At 41.4% G+C, this 22,338-nt stretch overlaps 1 protein-coding gene across 6 annotated transcripts in view; it reads right to left on the minus strand.

Annotated features, from left to right (window-relative positions):
* wrn (WRN RecQ like helicase) overlaps window positions 1-22,338 on the minus strand; it is a 163,213-nt gene that overhangs the window by 95,207 nt on the left and 45,668 nt on the right. For all 6 annotated transcript variants that reach the window (XM_063046789.1, XM_063046793.1, XM_063046788.1 and 3 more), the window contains exons 14-17: window positions 17,001-17,068; window positions 15,072-15,180; window positions 3,965-4,033; window positions 1,843-1,925 (exon numbers count right to left, since the gene is read on the minus strand). In XM_063046789.1, coding sequence (XP_062902859.1) covers window positions 1,843-1,925; window positions 3,965-4,033; window positions 15,072-15,180; window positions 17,001-17,068 — 329 coding nt within the window. The remainder of the gene's footprint in view (window positions 1-1,842; window positions 1,926-3,964; window positions 4,034-15,071; window positions 15,181-17,000; window positions 17,069-22,338) is intronic.

Below are 22,338 nucleotides of genomic sequence, written 5' to 3' on the forward strand. Positions count from 1 at the left end.
TCCACAGTAGTCATCTCGGGAACGTTTCTTTTCACATTATATGTCAACAATTTGGATGACAGAATTGATGGCTTTGTGACCAAGTTTGTGGATGATATGAAGACAGATGGTGAGGCAAGTAGTGTTGAGCAAGCACAGAGTCTGCAGAAGGACTTAGACAGATTGAGACAATGGGCAAAGAAGTGACAGATGGAATATAGTGTAGAGAAGTGTACAGTCATGCACTTTGGTAGAAGGAATAAAAATGTAGACTATTTTCTAAACTGAGAGAAAATTCAAAACTCAGGGGTGCAAAAAGACTTGGGAATCCTTGTGCAAGGTTCCCTAAAGGTTAACTTCCAGGTTGAGTCGGTGGTGAGGAAGGTAAATGCAGTGTTCACATTCATTTGGAGAGGACTAAGTTGTAAGAAGTGGATGGAATTCTGAGGCTTTATAAGGCATTAGTCAGACTGCACTTGGGAGTATTGTCAGCAGTTCTGGACCCCTTATCTAAGAAAAGATGTGCTGGTATTGGAGAGAATCCAGGCTCACAAGAATGATTCAGGGAAGGAAAGGGTTAACGTATGAGCAGCATTTGATGGCTCTGGGCCTGTAGTACTCACTGGAACTTAGAACAATAAGGGGGGATCTCATTGAAACCTACCGAATATTGAAAGGTCTGGATAGAGTGAATGCAGAGAGGATGTTTCCTATAGTGGAGGAGTCTAGGACCAGAGGAAACAGCCTTAGAATAGAGGGATGTCCATTTAAAACAGAGATGAGGAGAAATTTCTTTAGCTAGAAAGTGGAAATCATTGCCATCGTGGGCTGTGGAGGACAAGTCATTAAGCATATTTATAACGGAGGTTGATAGGTTCTTGATTAGTCAGTGTCAAAGGTTATGGTGAGAAGGCAGGAGAATGGGATTGAGAAGGGTAATAAATCAGCCATGATGCAATGGTGGAGCAGATTCAATGAACCAAATGGCCGAATTCTGCTTCCATGTCTTATGGTTTTACAGGTATTATCTGATTGACAGATGGCAAAGACAGGAATAAAGCAGACTTTTTACTGGTTTGCTTCCGGTGATGAGTGGTGTTCCGCATGGGACAGTATCGGTCTGCTACTTTTTGTGTTATATGTTAACAATCTGGACAATGGACATGATGCCTTTTGTAGCCAAGTTTTGCACGTGAATTAGGAGCAAGCAGTGTTAAAGAAACATTAGGAGCAAGCAGTGTTGAGAAAACAGGTTGTCTATAGGACATAGACTGATTAGGAGCATGGACAAAGAAGTAACAGATAGAGTACAGTATGAGCAAGTGTATAGTCATGTAGAAGAAATAAAGACATAGACCATTTTCTAAAAGGGAGTGAATTCAGAAACTGGAGGTACAAAGGGACTTGCAGGATTCCCTGAAGGTTTAAAAAAAACAATTTACAATTCTTACCCAAGGGTAAAAAGGTAGATGCTTTTTGTTGTTTTTAAGCAGGTTTGCAATGCTGAAGGAGCTCAGAACAATATTCTTAGAAAGATGGTAACAATAAAAATGGTGTTCTTAGCCCACTGAAAGCTACCTGCACCTCACTATTTATACTGTTGCCCTTATAACAACAAGCTTATAGAAAGAAAACTGAAGTCAAAATTTTAAATTTAACCTGGGTTTGACATGGACAGAGGGAGCCAATCCTAACAGGCAGCATTAAGAACAAGGGAAGCCAAATCACAACAGTTTTTAATATGAACAGCATATGTAAACCACAACATATGTGATGAAATAACTGCAGATCCCTTAACGATTAGATTTCTGTGTTTTTGTTATGTGTATTGAAAACCCATTTAAGGATTAAGGTTGAACATACCAACGCTATCATCAAGTTTCTTGAGTAACGACATCGATCCTGAACAGTATTCAGGTGTCATGTAAACAACTTTGAAATGACCCCTAGAAGTTAAAATAATATATAAAATTATTCTAAATCAATCTTTATACGCAATATGTAATATCCCACTACTGTTGCTAACCACTTGGACAATTTCAACCAAACCATGAACCCTTTCTGTAATTTTGATTGCTGGTTCACAATTTGTTGATAAAAAGATCCTCTTTCAGCATGATGAAGTGCTCTCCCACGGTATTTTTGGATTATGTAGTTCATTTGATCCTAGAGTTTTATAATGTTTATTTTGGGTCCCGTTTTGGTTCCATTGTTCCATCTTACTCACTTCATTATTTCACTGAAATGCTAACACCAAATTAAAGCACAGAATAACCTAGTATTCTTTTCTCTATTAAGGAAGAGAATAACACGTTTTTTTCTTAGAGCTGAAAGAGTGATGGAACCAAATTCAGAGGCAGCACTTAGAACCTGATGAGGAAAATATCTCAGTGCTGTGAAGAAATAACAGTTGAATGGGAATAATTAGAATCCTCATTCAAAAAGGAAACAAGCTGAATGGAACAAATGGACTCCTCCTGTGTTGTAGAATTTAATTCCATAGAAAAAGCTAGAATAACCCTCTTTTAAATATACAAAGCTCAGCTCACTGCCTAGAGATTTTGGAATATTACTTAACTAGCAAAACAATGGAAATGATAAGCAAGAAATCCATACATCATATATGCCAGGGAGATTTTATTACTCAATTAATACTACAGTTATGGTAGTTGTATTTCCCTATTACAGAGAATAAGCTACAGTGCATTCTGGTTAATTGGACACATCAGGACCAGTACATTTTGGCCCAATTAAGCAGTCACCCCAATTAGTCAAAGTTTCATTGAAATAGCTAAAAAGAGAAAAAAAAACTGTTTGACTGAGTAACAAATTATGTACTTAAATGAAAAACAGAACAAATTAAAACACTACCAATACCACCATGTAACATACAACTATATATTAGTACCTAACAGCTATTGGAGGAGTTTCATCCAGTGTACACTGCCATTTTCTTTTGACTGTAAATGAATAAAATCAGCGTAGATACCTAGTGCAGATAATGGACTGCCTTCACATAATCCTTCAAATCTTCATTTTCACTGTAACATTCAAGATGATTGCTGATACTCCCGTAATTCTTAACTTACTGAAAAAGTGAAATAGTTTTATTTTCACTTCCAGCCATTTCTGGCAACTCTAAATGCTTGAAACCACAGTGAGCAAAACTGTTCCAAATTGTCTTGTTGCTTATTTCTTGCGAACTATCAGTGACAAAAGTCACTGCTTTTTGACACAAACAGATGCAACTGGTGCTATTTAAAAACTGTTTGCTTAAAGCCATGTGTAATGTCTAATGGCAACATAAGTGCACACAGCTGATGCTAACTAGAAACTCTTCAGCAACAGTCTCCTGTCCAGATTAAGCTGCATAGTGTCCCAAATAAACAAAGAGAATCCTGGCTATTTTCTTGATTAGTTCTTGTTCTTTAAGAATTAACCGGAATCCAGTGTACCTTATAATCTATGGACTGATACCAGTGTTACAACAAAGTGTTACAGTAATTGTGACACGTATCAATACCATATATTAAATAAAAATAGACCACATCTCCCAAGTTAAATTAGGGAATATTGATAAAGAACTAATTTTTAAAGGACAATATTTAAAGGGACATCCATCTAATGAAACACAAAACAAGCCACGGCAACAAAAAGAGTTCAATCCTGCAATAGTTCATTGTTCCTTTGATATGGTGATTATTTCTAAATTACTGTAAAAATCATAAATTTAGATATACTGTACATTTACAAAATAAATCTCTGAAAAAAAATACTAAATTTTCCAAATATAAGATTAGCTACTGTAATACCTTTAGTTTTTCAGTGCAGGACTCTTGTACAAATTCTACTTTTCCAAAAAACTAAAAATTATAAAATTTTGTTTCAAACTCTCATATCATAGAGCAATGAAAGAATAGCTGGTTTTGTTCTCAACCTAGATTCACAAGGAGACCACATAAGAATCCACTGGCAGTATACTCACTTCATTAGTTCATGGGAAAAATTCTGTTTCTGGGCAGAGCCAAGGAAACAAGCTGTTATGTTGGACATGCTACAAAAGAAAATAAGATACAGGAATAGTGAGCCATTTTGTTGCATTGATACCATTCATTTAATTAGCTACATTGTCAAGCTGAATTAATAACTGTCAATGACAAATGCTAACAACTGGTATAGTTAATATCTTCAATTTATTCTGATAACAATCCTTTAACTTAAACAACCCAACATACTAGTCTTGCATGATAAAACCACCCTGAAAATAACATTATTGGTGTTTCCTTGTCTTTCTTTGAAACATCCATTTAAAGACACATAAATTGCTGTTGCTTTGAATCAAAACTAGCAACAGCGACTATATACAGTATTATTTCAAATTTTGCACTTTGTATTATATTTGTAATTTATAGTAATTTTATGTATGTTTTTGAACTGTGCTGTTGCAGCGAAACATAAAATTTCACATCTCATAAGTCAGTTATAAATCTGGTTCTGATAAACAGTCAGAGTGCATTTTAAATACACAAAGCATCAGTGTATGAAATGCACTCATATGATTGTACAGATGTACATTAATTACAAACCTTCACTTGCAAGGTAGTAAAATGACCCAAGATACTTTTTATAGGAGAATTTATAAATGGATCCATGGAGTTGTACAGCATGGAGACCAGCACTTCTGCCCAACTTGTCCATATAGAGAGACTTAAGGAAACAACTTTAAAAAAAAATTGTTTTAATCTCCACATATCATTTAACAATGAAAGAAAAGTAGCTAGTTTTACTATGTTCACTAGGAGACTACATATGAATTCACAGACCACATAAGAGTTCTGGCTTAAGCAGCTGAAGAGATGGCTTTCAGCTGAAAAGCTTTTGTATCACTCCCTCTATCACAAATATATTGTTCCTTAAATAGGGTGATCAAGCAACTGCAGATGGTACAAATCTATAACAAACCCCTAAATACCTTTTCTATAGTAGTTGATTTACATCTTTTCTGACTCAATGTACTGCATTCCACTCGCACAAAGTTGACTCTCTACACTGTAGAACCCAAACACAGATTGAGTAACTACTTTAAAGAAAAACTCTGATCACAAAAGTGACACTGAGCTTTTCACTTGAATTTTTCATGCCACTCACACTGTCTTCAGTCTTTTTGGCCTTAATGAAGTCCAACAGGAAGTCAAGGTACAACAACTTATCTTCTGTCAAGGCATATTTTGGCCCTGGGACTTAACACTGAATTCAACGTTGTTTTTAAATCAAACTTTCTAGTTTATATTAGAGACGGCTGGTTGCGGCTGTAGGGAACACAGGGGATACTCAGCAGATTGGGCTGCATCTATAAGAAGGGGTTCAGAGTTGGTGTTCTGAGTTGATGATCTTTCATTGAAGGAAAAAAAGAGTGGGCTGTCAAGCTAGGAATAGGCACTGCTCCCCTTTCTACAGTCAAGTTCGTTTGCTGTCATTTCAACCGTATACATGTACTGTATACCACCAATCAAAACAATGTTTCTCTGGACCAAGGTGCAAACGCATTAAGTAATATTACCACAAATAAATTAACTAATATGATGCATTTATGGCACAAGTTTAAAAAGTAAATAGTATAATGCTAAGGGCCTTACATAAACAGCCTCCTGGTAAATATCTCTGAAGGTGGAAGAGAGACACCAATAATCCTTTCAATTCTTACTGAGGTCTTGCAATCAGATGCCTTGCAATTCCCATACCAAATAGTGACGCAGGTGATCAGATGCCCTGTAAACATTGGTTTGAATGAGATGGGAGTGGCTGGCCTCAACCTCCTTAAGTGAAGATCCTGCTGTGCTTTCTTGACTAAAGAGCTGGTGTTGAGGGACCAGGTCAGGAACTTAGTGCTCTTAACTCTCTCCACAGAGGAGCCATTTATTTGTAGTGAAGAATGGTCAGTCGGCACCTTTCCAAAGTCCACAACCATCTCTTTCGTCCTGTCTATGTTGAGACTCAAGTCGACTCATTCTACGAGCTGTTCCACCTCCTCTCTGTATGCCATCTTGAAACCATGATGAGGCCAACCAATGTTGCATCAGCAGCGTAAACAGCAGTGGGCCCTAGGTGGCGCCAGTGCTCAGTGTAATGGAGCTAGAGGCTGCCAACACGGACTAACTGTGATCTTTCTGTCAAGATGTCCAAAATCTAGTTACAGAGAGATATGTTGAAACCCAATGAGGACAGTTTACCCACCAGTTTCTGAAGGATGTTTGTATTAAACACCCAGCTGAAGTCTATCCTAGCATATAAACCACCATTTTCCAGGTGGGATAGGACGGAGCAGAGGGCAGAGGCTATGACCTCATGAGTGGACTGATTTGAGCAACGAGCAAACTAGAAAAGATCCAATGTAGCAGTTAAATGGGATTTAATGCGACCCACAACCAGCCGCTCAAAATACTTCATTATTGTTGAAGTCAGTACCACTGGATAGTAATCATTAAGGCAGATTAATGTTGCCCTCTTAGGCACTGGGATGATTGTGGCTGCAATGAAGTCTACAGGGACAGTGGATTCTACCAGAGAGATGTCTGTTAGAACCTTTGTTAACTAGCTGCACAGTTACATTATCAGCACCACAGCTCGACATGGGTTTTCCTCACATCAGCTGCAGCCAAACAGAGTGCCTGCTCTTTGGGAGTGGGGGGGGGGGGTGCTTTCTTGCCAGCACATCATTCCAGACATCAAACCAGGGCATAAAATACATTCAGCCTATCAGGAAGAGAGGCAACACTTCTGTTGATGTGCAAGTGGAGTTGTAGTCTGTTGTGGCCTGAATACCCTGCCTCGTGTTTTTGGTGTATGGTTGTAAATACACCAACCAGAAATGGCTGGATATCCTCTGTGAATAATCTCCTTTTGTTGATCTGGTAGCTGTCTTATCGATCCAAGTGAAGGCAGTATCCCAATGTCCCAGCAGCGCCCGGACCTCTGCTGTCACGTATAGCTTCTGATATGCCCTCAAAGAGATGTGTTAAATATTCGTGATACCCTCAATGCACATCTCTATATAGCCTGTCACAGATCCCATATATTCATCGATATTAATGTGATGGTCACAGATAGGCACCAGTGACCAGCATGTTCCAGCAGTCCTGCAATGCTGAGGTTGCTCCTCCCAGCCAGATCTTTATCTCCCTTGGAACTGGTTTAATCAGTGGTCTGTACGCAGGAATTAACATAACAGATAAGTGGTCAGTGTATCCGAGGTGGGGGCAGTTTTATAAGGCTGCATGGATGTTGGTACAAACCAGGTCTAATGTGCCTCTGCCTCTGGTAGCAAGCTCGTTGTACTGACAGAATTTAGGCAGAACTGTTTTTAAGTTATCAGTAACAATAAAGATAACGATGTGTGTGGCTTAGAAGTTACTAATGGCACCTTATAGCAGCATTTCCCCAACATTAGCCTGGGGAAGGTGGAGGGAATGTATACAGCCACAATTACAATGGCAGTGAATTCCCTCGGTAAATAGAAGGGCCTGCATTTCAACATTAGCAACTCTACAAAAGGCAAACAGTGGGTCATCACTACTGAACTTGTTACATACACCTGTTAGGGTGCATTCTCCAGATACCTTATAAGGTAACTGTAGCCTTCAGCCAGGAGCAGATGTCATCAGGTGGTTCCCAACCTTCACCGAGTGTTTCGACCCTCAACCACGACACTCTCCAGTTGGTGGGCCGGCAGTGGTGGCCAGATCACTGCCCATCTGCTCCTGGCTTCCAGCTTCCCTCCTCTCGCCTACTCCAAATCCAACAAGAGGCTCGTTCTGCCTCTTCCCCTATCCTACAAGCTGCTTGTTTTTTGCTCCTTTAGTCCAGGCCCAGATCTGACAACAACCGCCATGCTGATTTGGCTGGGAAACCTCTGCAGCCGATCTCCACAAGGAACAACCATGCCTGTCATCCCTTGTCTTTACACTCCTGCACTAAGGGCTGGTACTTCAAGGCCTTTCTCTCGTAGGCCTCTCCCAATCCCTCCTCCCACGGCACAGTCAGCTCAACCAAAATTATTTTCTTGTCTTCGGTTGACCACAGTACAATCTCCGGGCGTAGGGTTGTGTGCACCACATCCGGGAACTGCAACCTCCTTCGCACATTGACCCTCATCTCCCAGGACCTGGCTGTTAGCAGCAGATTGGGCCTTGGTTGTTTGGTTACGAAAGGCCTAGCTCCCTCTTTGATGAGGGTGATGGCCTTTCTCAAATCTGTGCCAGCCATCCTCTTCTTGCATCTCTCCCACTCTAGTGTGTCAGCAAGAGCAAGAAGCACCTTATCATGGCGCCACCTATACCGTCCTTGAGTTAGAGCTGTTTTACACCTGGACAGTATATGAGCCAGTGTCCCCTTTTGACCACAGAGCTTACGGTACGGGTCCTCTCTCATTCCCCATGTGTACAAATGTAATGGTGAAGGAAGGGTGTCATACACGGATCGCAAGAGGAAGGAACTACGGAAGGGCTCCAGTCTCCATAACTCTGCCCATGAGATCTTGCGCGTAGGCAGATCCCATTTTGTCCAGGCACCCTGGGACCCTTGTTCCACTGCCTTTGAAATCTGCTTCTCTTCCTCACGGATCCATACTCCTGCCTGTATCATGTCTCGCCTGTTCCTTATGCTTGCGTTTCCCCACTTCTGGAAGTGAACTGAGCCGAGGCCTTGCCGCCCAACGCAGGGGTTGCCAATGATATCTCGCAGCTTCACAGCACACACTGCCTCCTCCACAGCTGCACTGGCTGCCCACTTGCGCCCAGATCTGGTTGTAACGCCTGCTTGCTTTACCAAGATGTCATTGGAATCTCTCAAGCTTAATAAGGCTCTGCATTTTGCCACCTTGAATTCCTCCACAACAGATGACAGAAGAAGCTGCAGTTGCCCAGAATGAATGTAAAGGCCCACTGAAGGGAAGCTTGGGGGAACTCCCAATCATCTCCGCAGGTGCTTGTTGGTTCTCCTCTCGATGCCCTCTACAGCAGTCATGGGGAACTCAAAGTGTGAAGAGCCAGAGAAGCCTGGGCAGAATGCCGTATTGGTACAGCCGGGTCTTGAATTTACCCGGAAGTCCGGATTTGTCGATCTTCTTCAGCCATTCCTCTGTCTGCTTCACAGCATTGGTGACATTGGCCCCATCTGTCAGTGACACATTAAACCACTTCCCCAAGCATTTTATCGGTTATCTTCGATGGAAGGGATGACCTCACCCTGAACTTGGAGGCTAAACTTGCTAGTAACTTTGCCCTTTCTGATCACCATGCACCTGAACTTCTTGGCCTTGAAGGCCATCCTCGCCCAAGTGGCTACATTACCCAGGGTTTCCAATACCCATCTTGCTTGGACATGTGACACAGTTGTTATAGTGATGTCGTCCATGAACCCTCGTAGAGCGGGCTGAACAATGCCTGACTCCAGCATGGGCCACAGGTTACATGTTCTGATGCTGATAACAGGAGGTTCATTCCCATAATAAGATGGGGGAGATGGTGCACCCTGTTGGAATCCCCTTCTGGAGGTCCTGCCAACTAGTTGTGAAATGAGCTGATATAAATCTGAGTTTGAATCCTCCTAGGTAGCAGGTGATCATGTCTTGAATAGCCACTGGGATGTAGTAGTGGTCAAGTCCTTCTAGGATGAGGTCATGTGGAATAGACCCGTTGGTGTTCGCGAGGTCTAACCAGACAACTGTTAGGTTCCCTTTTTTCTGCTTGGCCTCACAGATCAAATGACTATCATTGAGGTGTGTTTCAGACACCCCGAAAAGCCTGGAATACTGCCTTTCTGGATGGATGTGTTGATATAGTGGTTCTGCGTCATGTAAGAAGTCAGCTTTCTTGCGAGCACAGAAAAGAAAATCTTACATTCCACATCCAGGAGAGAAATTGTCCTAAACTGGGCAATTGTGGAAGAAACCTCTTCCTTTGGAATAAAGCATCCCTCTGCCAATTTCCAACTTGATGAAATAGTAACTTTGGCCCAGATCTTTCTCATGACCGTCCACAGCCTCCGAAGAAGCTTTGGGCATTTCTTATACACCTTATAAGGTATGCCGTTTGGGCGTGGGGCAGCTGATGCTTTAGCTTTCTGGATGATGTCCTGGATTTCCTGCCGTGTAGGCTCCTTCACATTCAGCTCAATTGATGGATTTTCCAGTCTACGCACAGCCCGATTGGTTCCTAGTCCCTGACACCTCCATGGGTCGCTGTGTGCCTCCCGCAGGAACTCCTCTACCTCTGGCTTCGAACTGGATAGTATACCAGATTTTTGCAGGCCAAGAAGGGTCCTGGTGAAGCTGAATGGATCTCTCACAAACTGCGCTCGCCTTTTCTCTTTCTTCCTTCTTTGCTGTCGCAGATGTTCCGCCCTCCGGAGTTTGCACAGATTTTCCCGCAGCATACTGGTTAAGTCCTTGATACCTTCTTTCTCGGCCAGTGAGCTGGTTTTAAACCTCTTGTTGAGCGCCTTTAATTCGCCTCTCAAGCAACGAATCTCCATTTCCCTCCTACTTGGTTGCCGCGGTAACTCCGGCTGGCTTCTCCACTCCATTGGGCCAAATCGTTCCTTAGCTGGATTGTACGCTATGGCCGTGAGTGAGTCGATCTTTCTGTGTATTGGACCTGCTAAGGCAACTTCCAGGATGCCGTCTAGATCATCAACGAACTGCATCCAGGTGATGTTGTCTGACGATCTAGGCCATTTGATCCTGTCTTTCCTTGACGAGTGGATTGGGGTAGCTGGAGAGGAACTCGCTAGGTCTGTTGTTCGGTGTTGAGACCACTCAACTGCAGAGAGATCTTCAGCTCTCTGGGGTGTTTCCTGGCTGGAATTCTCCTTTGTCTCACCGGACACTAGGTCCATGCACTGCACTTGCGTCACCATTGATCCACATCTAGACTTGTTCTGGTGTATCTTGAGCCCTCTGATGTTTTTGCAGACTTTCCCGCAATGACACCTTACCCTGAATTCCTTTCCAGTCAGTGTTGTTTGCTTTAGCTTCCTTGTAGTCATGTTTCCTGTCCTGGCCGTTGCCGGTATGACCGTCCTGCTGAGTCTCTCATCCTACCCCCCTCTCGGGAGACTCTGGGGGTATTGTTCTTCGTGTTCAGTCGTAGCTTGAGTGGTGCCCTTTTGCGAGTGCTGCCCACAAGGTTGCTAGCCTTGTGAGCCCATGCCAGTCTTTCCTGGAGGTCAGCTGTCTCTCCAGCTTCACCGATGAAGAGTATACACACACCAGTTCTTATTAACATAAATACACAATTCTCCTCCATGGGTTTTACCAGAGGTCACAGGAATTCTGTCAGTGCAAAAAGAGATAAAACCCTCTCGATGGATGACCACTTCAGGGGTGCTATTCTGCAGTCATGCTGCCATCAGGATGAGTGCTTAGCAGTTTTTCATCTCATGCTGATTCAGCCGCAGACGCAGGTAATCTAGTTTATTTTCTAGCGATTGAACACTTGAAAGCAAAATCAACAGAAATGGCCACAAATACTAGTGCGCTTACTATGTTTCTGTTTTGTTATGCATATTTCTGACACCGTCTTGCTGAGCTGCTATAGCAAGCAACAACATGGTATGCAATGAGCATACTTTGTGCAGCTCCTCTGCTAGCCAGCAACTCGCTAGTGAGGTAGACTTACAGTAGTACCTAGTGTTCTTAATATCCAGCAGCATCTAGTGATCATAAGAAAGACGTAAAGAATAAACAATTACACCATTATTTGGAGTTGGAATGGTCACTGCAACTGGGCGTGTCACCATCTTGATGCCATTTGCCTAATTAGTGGGGCTTCAGCTCCAGTATAGTTTAATTTTCTATTCCTTACTTCTCTCTACATTTCTTCTTCTATCAGACAATTTGGTTGCCATAACAAGCTACCTTTTCTTCCCATCTCCAGCCTTCACAGGAGAATTCAATGTTCATATCAAGGGGCTGGAGACTACTTAGACTGTATATGAGGTGTTGCTCCTCCAACTTGAGTTTAGCCTCATCATGGCAGTTTAAATTCTCCAACGTCCGGTAATTCCCTCCCCCTCCCTTCCCCATCCCTATTTCACTCTGCCCCCTCCCCCTGCTGCCTACTACCTCCCTCATGGCTCCGCCTCCTTCTACTACCAATTGTGCTTTCCCCTATTCCTTCTTCACCTTTCCTGCCTATCCCCTCCCTGCTTCCCCTCCCCCACCCCTTTATCTTTCCCCTTACTGGTTTTTCACCTGGAACCTTCCAGCCTTCTCCTTCCCATCCTCCCCCCACCTTCTTTATAGGGCCTCTGCCCCTTCCCCCTGCAGTCCTGATGAAGGGTTCCGGCCCGAAACATTGATCGTTTCCACGGATGCTTCCCGACCTGCTGAGTTCCTCCAGCATGTTGAGTGTTGCTTTGACCCCAGCATCTCCAGGGTATTTTGTGTTTACGACCCCAACTATGGCCTTCTTTCAGCCACATCTCAGTGATGCTGAGGGATGCTATGTTGGCGCCAGAATGTGTGGCAACACTTGCGGGCTGCCCCCAGCACACCCTCGGGTGTGTTGGTTGGTAATACAAATGACGCATTTCGCTGTGTTTCAATGTAAACTTGATAAATTAAATTTTAATCTTGAAAAGTCATGAAGTTGAAACTTTTAACAGTTGTTCTCTCTCCATAGATGGTAGGTAGTGACTGATCTAAGCAATTTCCATGTATGTCACCACATTCCAGATGTCATCTCACCATGTCTCTTTCAATTGGAGTATTTATTCTTTAACCTTACATCCAAGTTCCCTTGATGTAAACATTTGCTTCTTAATTAGTTTATGAACTTTCAGTGATTATGTTTAGGGACATTGCAATACTTCCCAGTCATTTTTCATTTAAAAAATAATCCACTTCGTAATTTTACTACTAAAGTGGGTGACCTCAAATTTATGATCCTCAATTATTCACTTAGCTTGTGACCATCTCCATTAAGTCTCTCTGCAACCGCTACACAGCCTACACAGCCACATAGTTTTCAGCAAATTTTGCTACATTACACTTCATATCTTCAACCAAATTATTGATAAAGACTGTGAACAGATGGGTCACCAACATCAGTTCTACGGCACTGAAAATTATTTATTCTCATTCTTTGTTTTCTCTACATCAACTAATACAGAGTCTGCGCCAGTTTATTATCCGCAATACAACATACTCTTACTTTATAATCTTGTGCAGCACCTTATCACAGGGCTGGAAATTTCTAATACATTCAATCAACTGACTCATCTGTTCTTAACCTTCACTTCTATCAAAGCACCGTTTTTCATATTCCAAAAAAGAAAGTACAGTTTGTAAAATCAATACAGGCATCTGAATCATAAATCGAGTCATTAGAAAATCAATATAGTTACACAATATCTTCAAGTCGCTTCAAACAGTCAGCAATCTGGTGAACGTGGAAAAGCATGGAGAGAAGTGCCACAGCAATCATTCCAAACTTAAAGAACCTGTTCCAAATAACCAAGAACTGGCCCATTCACTTGAGCGGCAGATAAAGGTTTAGAAAAAGATACTATGGCGTAGTGTAGACCAAAAGACCATAAACCAGGGAATATACACTTAAACTATTCAAAGATAGGAACAGACTGACTACTGACTGCTTTTTCTTTGTCCAGAACAGACTGCCATTGGAATATACTGCCAGCTGCTAGGGTATATATCAACTATTCTCAAACTTTCAAAAGACACCTGGGCCAATTCCTGGCAGAAGAAAAAATAGCATCATTTAGAATTGGCATCGCTATAAAATGCATATATTCCATGTGATCTTCTGACAGGTGTGAACTTTAAAGGGGCTTGGAGGAAGAATTTACTGTATATTGGCCTTAGTTTTATCCCTTTTATCATTGCCTTTCTCAGCAGACATCACAGCTACTGGGGTAACATCCATTGTACTTTCCATTCCTGTCAATTTAATATACTTTTATTTGAAAAATCCTTTGCTCTACCTCCATTCTATACCATTAGGCTCACTGAGATGGAAGTAGCTAAATTTGGCAAAATGGCGCCAGAGACCAATAGCAACATCTTGCAAGATGGCTTAAAAATCTATTGAATACACTTCTTCTAAATATACCGCTGAACTGCGACCGATTACAGTCTGTAATTTCCTCAAGAATGTATTTATTGGCTGTCTGAACTATCTAGGTCTGCTGCGATCTCCTGGTGGATTTGGCATGGATGAGATTCTGTGTCAAATCCTAATCCCGTGGTCGGCTCTGTTACTCCGTGCCAATTAAAGTGTCAAGCAAGATTAAAATTGTTGAGGACAAGAGCAGGAAAAAAACAGGTGTTCAGGGCCATCTGCCTGCGTTTGACCGGTTTCTTTCTGCTGTCAGCAGGTGGAAGGTGCAGGAGATTTGAGTCCCATGCTGCTGGATTCAGGAGCAGCTGGATGGGCTTGCCGCAGTACTGAATGCACTCCGCAACTGTGGACTCGCTTCAGGGACTCTACAGTTCATGTTCCTCGTGTTTTTTGTTTACTTTTTCTTTACTATTTGCGCGATTTGAATAGGGCACTTCAGTGCTGAGGACTCACTTTTGGGGACTCTGGGGTTAATGCTATTTGTTTACTTTTTATTGTTTGCACAATTTGTCCTTTGTTCACACATCAGGTGTTTGATGGTCTTGTGTGGAGTTTTTCTTTGAACGAATTCTATTGTGTTCCTTGTTTTGTGGCTGCCTGCAAGGACAAATCTTAAAGTTGTATATTATACACATATTTTGATAATAAATGTACTTTGAACTTTGAATTTCACTAGATGGCAGTTTCCTGCATTAGGAAAGAAAAAATAGTGAAAGTCTTACTAACTGTTGTCAATGATGACGTTAGCTGGCAAAATTCACATTTGAAGATAAAGTGAAGAGGTGATAAGGAGATGCCTGTGGTAGGTAAATCATTTGCTGAAACTCAATTCTTGGTCTCAGACATAAATAATTCAGCCAAATCCATCTAGTAGTTGGGAACTTCAACCCAGCAAAAATTCCAACAATAGAGCAAGGGACAATAAAGAAAAAGAACGAAATTAAATGAACTTACTTTAATTGTAATACTTGATCCTCCATCAAAGATATCAAGGGTGAAACGACTACTGTAACACCTCCTGTGTAGACAGCTGGGAATTGGTAGCATAAGCTCTTACCATAACCTGTTCAATTTTTAAAAAAATAATTGTTTTCTCAAACTACAGAGTAGATGAAAATTTGCAAATGAATTGTAACATTACATTCCCTTAATCTCCTAAAGGTGCTAACTTATGCTGCGATGGGGTTCTACAGACAACAGATGTCTGGCACCTGCCCCATTTGTCCTTTATTCATGAGTAGTGGGTGTCAAAAGTATGCTAGAAATATTTAACTATGAAGAAAGAGGATAAAAAATGTCAAATCAAATAACTTGATTCTGTTCTATTTAACACTCAAAACTCTGGAACATTAGCTGCTAGTAGGACACAGAAAAAGTCTACAAAAGGAAGTAAAAAGATTAAGCCTATGGGCAAGAGTGGCAAGCGGAGAATTATGTGATGAAGGGTGAGGTTCTGAAGTCTGGAATGAAGAAATACAGAATATTTTTAAAAAGAGAAAACTTGCTGGTGTACAGAGAAGCATGGTGTGTGGGTCTATAATACGGAGTAAGCATGTTGGTCCAGTAGGTAATTAGGAAGGAGAATGGGAGCACAAAAGAAAATAACTATTAAGATTATACAGGACCTTGGTGAGAAATAAATGTTTGCTCTGTATCTCAAGAATACTTCTGCCCTCTTGTCAGTGCAGCACACTGTAGATCTACCAAATAAATTCTTGGGATGTAGGGAGTCTACCAGACAAGAGACAAAACATCATTGGCCCATCTGAAGTTGTTATTGAAATATACAAGATTCTTCAAGGGATTGGCAAGAAAACCTAGATCTATAGGGTATTGTTTCAGAATATGGAATCGACACTTTGGAACAAAGACAGGAAAAAGCCTTTAAAGTTGGAATTCTCTATCAGACAGCTTTGGATGTTCAGCTCTTCAAGCATTCCAGGTCTAAGTCAAAAAATCTTGCACACATTAGGAACTAGAGAACATGGGGATCAGGTTGAAGCACAGATTCATCATAACACCAGTGAGCAGCAAAGCAGGATATACAGTTAATCCTCACTCTTTGTTTTAATTTTAGATACAACAATGGTCAAGCAGTTTGAAACGGTTTAAATGTAATGTGCTTGATTGACACATCATTCATTGGCTTAAGCATACCACATCAACAGAGTACGTGGTCTACAAGATGCAGTTGTTAAGACTTCTCCTGGAGCACCTGTCAAACCAATAACCTTCACAATCAATCAGTATAAGAAAGCTAAGTGCATATGAAAATCATGGTCTTTAAGAGTCCATTTAATTTACTTAACATTACTTAAATGCAATTTCCTCATTGCTGTTGGATCAAAGTCATCCTCACAGTAACTTTACCCATAGGCACTTGAACAATTCAAGAAAGCAACCCTACCACTACTTTAAGAACATAGAAAACCTACAGCACAATACAGGCTCTTCGGCCCACAATGCTGTGCCGAACATGTACTTACTTTAGAAATTACCTCGGGTTACCCATAGCCCTCTATTTTTTTTAAGCTCCATGCACTTATCCAGGAGTCTCTTAAAAGACCCTATTGCATCCACCTCCACCACCATCACTGGCAGCCCATTCCACGCACTCACCACTCTGCGTAAAAAACTTACCCGACATCTCCTCTGTACCTAATTCCAAGCACCTTAAAACTGTGTCCTCTCACATTAGCCATTTCAGCCCTGGGAAAAAGCCTCTGACTATCCACACGATCAATGCTTCTCATCATCTTATACTTTCTCAAAGAAAATTCCAGATGACTAGTTAACATTATCCTTACTAGTAAACATCACATCTTTAGACGTTAAAAAAAGAAAACCTGTGCATTGGAACACACACATTCTTCTAATACTCACCAGTTGCCATAACAACTAGATTATCTCTTCTGTCTTGAAGTATTGAATGGATAACATTCCACTGAACCCTATAAATTAAAACATAACAGTTCAATTGACCTTGTACATTTCAAATTTTTTTATTTCAACCACAAAAATTCATATAACATGTTCAAAATCTCACAAAGCATTTCAAAAAGAGCAATCATAAGAAAACAGAAGACAAGCTAAAGCATCTACAGCAGGAGTGACCAGAAGCTCAAAGTAATGTTTTTTAAGACTTCTAAAAGAGAAAATAATCAGGAAACAGAGAAAGTCAAGATGATAATTTCAGAACAGACTCTCAGCAGAGCTGAGCAAATACCTAAGGGGGCACTCACAAGTCTGCCAGGGAGTTTTAGGGTTGGAAGAAACCACCAATGAAAAAGAGGCAAAGCTTAGAGATGTGCAAGTTTGTCCACAATTACATAAAACGTAGATCAAAATAAAAGTAGAGTCAATTCTTTTAGTTGGTTTGCAGATTGCAGTTTCTGAAACCAGGGTAGATTTGTGCAGTTCATACATACATTGGGTATATGGATGGCACGAATATCAGGCACATGTCAGGGATATGTCAGATTGGGTCCACAGTATTCTAAAGAGGGAGGGTAAGCAGCCAGAGGTTTTGGTACATATTGGCATCAACATAGGTAGGAAAAGGGTGGAGGTTCTGAAGAGAGAATTTGGGGAGTTAGGTAGAAAGATGAAAATCAGAACTTCAAAGGTGATAAGCCCTGATTATTGCCTGTGCCACGTGGCACTGAGGGCAAGAATAGAAAATTTGGCAGATGAATACATAGCTGAGGAACTGGCGCAGAGGGCAGGGCTTCAGATTTCTGAATTATTGGGATGCTTCTGGGGAAGGTATGTCAAAAGGAATGGGTTACATTTGAATGTGAGGGGGAAACAATATCCTTCCAGGCAGGTTTGCTAGAGCTGTTGGGGAGTGGGAACCAGAGTGATAGGGCTGAAGATGGGGTAGTTAGTATATAACCGGAGGCAATGGGTAGTGAAACTGTCAGGAAGGACAGGCAGATAATAGGGCAAAATTGACATCAGTAGGATATGTTGCAATGTAACATGGGGACAAATGGGAAATTACAGAATGCCTATGGGAAGGCTTTTTAGAGCAGTATGTGGTTGAGTGCACGAGGGGAAAGACTATTCTGGATTAGCTGTTGTGCAATGAACTGAATTTGATTAGGGAGATTAAGGTAAAGAAACCCTTAGTAGGCAGTGATCATAATATGATGGACTTCACCCTGCAATTTCAGAGTGAGAAGCTAAAGTCAGATGTATCAGTATTACAGTAGAGTAATGGGAATTACAGAGGCATGAGAGAGGAGATATCCAAAGTTGTTTTGAAGGGGACACTAGCAGGGATGACAGCAGAACAATAGCTGGAGCTTCTGGGAAAACTTCAGAAGATGCAGGATACATACGAATGTTAAGAAGAAACAGCATTTTTAAAATAGAATACCATAACCATGGCTAACAAAGGAAATCGAAAATAAAAGTAAAAGCGAGGACATGTAATAGATTAAAAATTAATTGGTTAATTATAGGATTGAGAAGCTTTCGGTAAGCTACGTAATAACATTGAAGAGACTACCACAAGTTTCTTTCAGATATATAAAGAGTACAAGAGAGGCAAGAGGAAATATCAGACTGCAGAAAATGACACTAGAGAGGCTGTAATGGGGGGAAATGGCAATGTATCTGTCCTCACTGTGGAAGACACCAGCAGTATGCCAGAAATTCAAGAGTGTCAGGAGGCAGAAATGAGTGCAATTGTTATTACGAGGGAGAAGGTGCCTGGGAAGCTGAAAGGTCTGAAGTTGGATAAGTTATATAACCATATAACCATATCACAATTACAGCACGGAAACAGACCATCTCGGCCCTTCTAGTCCGTGCTGAACGCTTACTCTCACCTAGTCCCATCTACCTGCACTCAGCCCATAACCCTCCATTCCTTTCCTGTCCATATACCTATCCAATTTTTTTTTAAATGACAAAATCGAACCTGCCTCTACCACTTCTACTGGAGGCTCGTTCCACACAGCTACCACTCTCTGAGTAAAGAAGTTCCCCCTCGTGTTACCCCTAAACTTTCAACTCATGTCCTCGTTTGAATTTCCCCTACTCTCAATGGAAAAAAGCTATCCACGCCAACTCTATCTATCCCCCTCATAATTTTAAATACCTCTATCAAGTCCTCCCTCAACCTTATACACTCCAAATAAAGACCTAACTTGTGCAACCTTTCTCTGTAACTTAGGTGCTGAAACCCAGGTAACATTCTAGTAAATCTCCTCTGTCCTCTCTCTATTTTGTTGATATCTTTCTTATAATTCAGTGACCAGAACTGTACACAATATTCCAAATTTGGCCTCACCAATGCCTTGTACAATTTTAACATTACATCCCAACTCCTATACTCAATGCTCTGATTTATAAAGGCCAGCATACCAAAAGCTTTCTTCACCACCTTATCCACATGAGATCCTACCTTCAGGGAACTATGCACCATTATTCCTAGATCCCTCTGTTCTACTGCATTCCTCAATGCCCTACCATTTACCATGTATGTCCTATTTTGATTAGTCCTACCAAAATGTAGCACCTCACACTTATCAGCATTAAACTCCATCTGCCTTCTTTCAGCTCACTCTTCTAACCGGCCTAAATCTCTCTGCAAGCTTTGAAAACCTACTTCATTATCCACAACTCCACCTATCTTAGTATCATCTGCATACTTACTAATCCAATTTACCACCCCATCATCCAGATCATTAATATATATGACAAACAACATTAGACCCAGTACAGATCCCTGAGGCACACCACTAGTCACCGGCCTCCAACCTGACAAACAGTTATCCACCACTACACTCTGGCATCTCCCATCCAGCCACCATTGAATCCATTTTACTACTCCAATATTAATACCTAACGATTGAACCTTCCTAACTAATCTTCCGTGTGGAACCTTGTCAAAGGCCTTACTGAAGTCCATAAAGACAACATCCACCGCTTTATCCTCGTCAATTTTCCTAGTAACCTCATCAAAAAAATTCAATAAGATTTGTCAAACATGACCTTCCACGTACAAATCCATGTTGACTGTTCCTAATCAGATCCTGTCTATCCAGATAATTATATATACCATCTCTAAGAATACTTTCCATCAATTTACCCACCACTGATGTCAAACTTACAGGCCGATAATTGCTAGGTTTACTCTTAGAACCTTTTTTAAACAATGGAACCACATGAGCAATACGCCAATCCACCAGCACCATCTCCATTTCTAATGACATTTAAAATATTTCTGTCAGAGCCCCTGTTATTTCTGCACTAACTTCCTTCAAGGTCCTAGGGAATATCCTGTCAGGACCCGGAGACTTACCCACTTTTATATTCCTCAAGTTACTTGGACCAAATGCACTACACCCCAGGGTTCTGAAATTGGTGGCTGGGGAGATTGTGGAGACATTGGTAATGATCTTTGAAGAATCAACAGATTCTGGCATGGTTCCAGAGGACCGGAAAATTGCAAATATCACTCTACTCTTCAAGAAGGGAGGAAGGCAGAAGAAAAGGATACTATTGGCTTGTTAATTTGACCTCAGTGATTGAGAAGATGTTGGAGTTCATTGTTAAGATCGAGGTCTCAGGGTACATGGAGACACATGATAAAATAGGCCAAAGTCAGAATGGTTTACTTCTGACAAATCACATCTGACAAATCTGTTGGAATTCTTTAACGATGAGACAAAGGAGAACTGATGCATGTTGTGTACTTGGATTTTCAGAAGGCCTTTGACAAGGTGCCCCATGAGGATGATTAACAAGATAAGAGCCCATGGTATTAAAGGAAAGATACTAGCATAGATAGAGGATTGGCTGATTGGTAGGAGGCAAACAGTGGGAATAAAGGGAGCCTTGTCTGGTTGGCTGCCGGAGATGAGTGGTGTTCCACAGCGGTCAGTATTGGGACCACTTCTTTTTACATCATAGCTCAATGATTTGAATGACAGAATTGATGTCTTTATGGCCATGTTTGCAGACAATACGAAGATAGGTGGAGAGGCAGGTAGTGTTGAGGAAGTAGAGAGACTGCAGAAGGATTTTGACAGATTAAGAGAATGGGCAAAGAAGCAGCAGATGGAACACAGTGTCAGGAAGTGTATGATTATGCACTTTAGGAAAAGGAACAAAGATAGGGATGATTTTCTAAACAGACAGAAAATTCAGCGGTCCGAGGTCCAAGGTGAATTAGGAGTCCTCGTGTCAGGATCCCCTAAAGGTTAACTTGCAGGTTGAGTCCATGGTGAGGATGGCAAATGCAATGTTAGCATTAATTTCGAGAGAACTGAAGCAAGTATGTAACGCTGAGACTTTATAAAGACTGCACTTGGAGTATTGTGAGCAGTTTGGAGCTCCAAGAAAGAATGTGCTCACATCAGAGAAGATTCAGAGGAGGTTCACAAGATTAATTCCAGCAATGAAAGAGTTATCATATGAGAAGTGTTTGATGGCTCTGGGCCTAAACTTACTGGAATTTAGATAAATGAGGGGGAAAATCTCATTGAAACCGTTTGAATGTTGAAAGGCCTAGATAGAATTCATATGGAGAGGATGTTACCTACAGTAAAGGAGTCTAGGACCGGAGGGTAGAGCCTCAGAAAAGAGGAGTGTCCTTTTAGTACAGAGATGAGGAGTAATTTCTTTAGCCAGAGGGTGGTGAATCTGTGGAATTCGTTGCCACAAGTGGCTGTGGAGGCCAGGTCATTGGGTGTGTGTTTAAGGCGGAGGTTGACAGGTTCTTTTTTTTAGTAAGGGTGGGTAGTGTTACAGGGAGAATGCAGAATAGGGTTAAGAGGGAAAATAGATCAGCCACGATAAAATAACAGAACACTCAATGGGCCAAGTGGCCTAATTCTGCTCCCATCTTATATAGTCTTACATGATGCCATATCCAGGACTATGATCCAAATATATTAAATCTGGTTAGAAGTGCATTTTCAACAATTAATATGAGAATGGGTTGAAATAGGAAAAACAAAAGGTGACTGTTACCTTAACATGTAGTTGAGCAGGCTGCCAATGTAAAGAGCCCAATCACAAACAAGAGAAAATTTGCAGCTGCTGGAAATGAAACAACACACACAAAATGCTGGAGGAACTCAGCAGGCCAGGCTGCATCTATGGAAAAGAGTATAGTCGACGTTTATTCATTTCCATAGATGCTGCATGATCTACTGAGTTCCTCCAGCATTTTGTGTGTGTTGCCAATGTAAAGATACATGTTCAT

This window comes from Mobula hypostoma, chromosome 4 (genome assembly GCF_963921235.1).
Source record: "Mobula hypostoma chromosome 4, sMobHyp1.1, whole genome shotgun sequence".
In the NCBI taxonomy this organism is placed as follows: Eukaryota; Metazoa; Chordata; class Chondrichthyes; order Myliobatiformes; family Myliobatidae; genus Mobula; species Mobula hypostoma.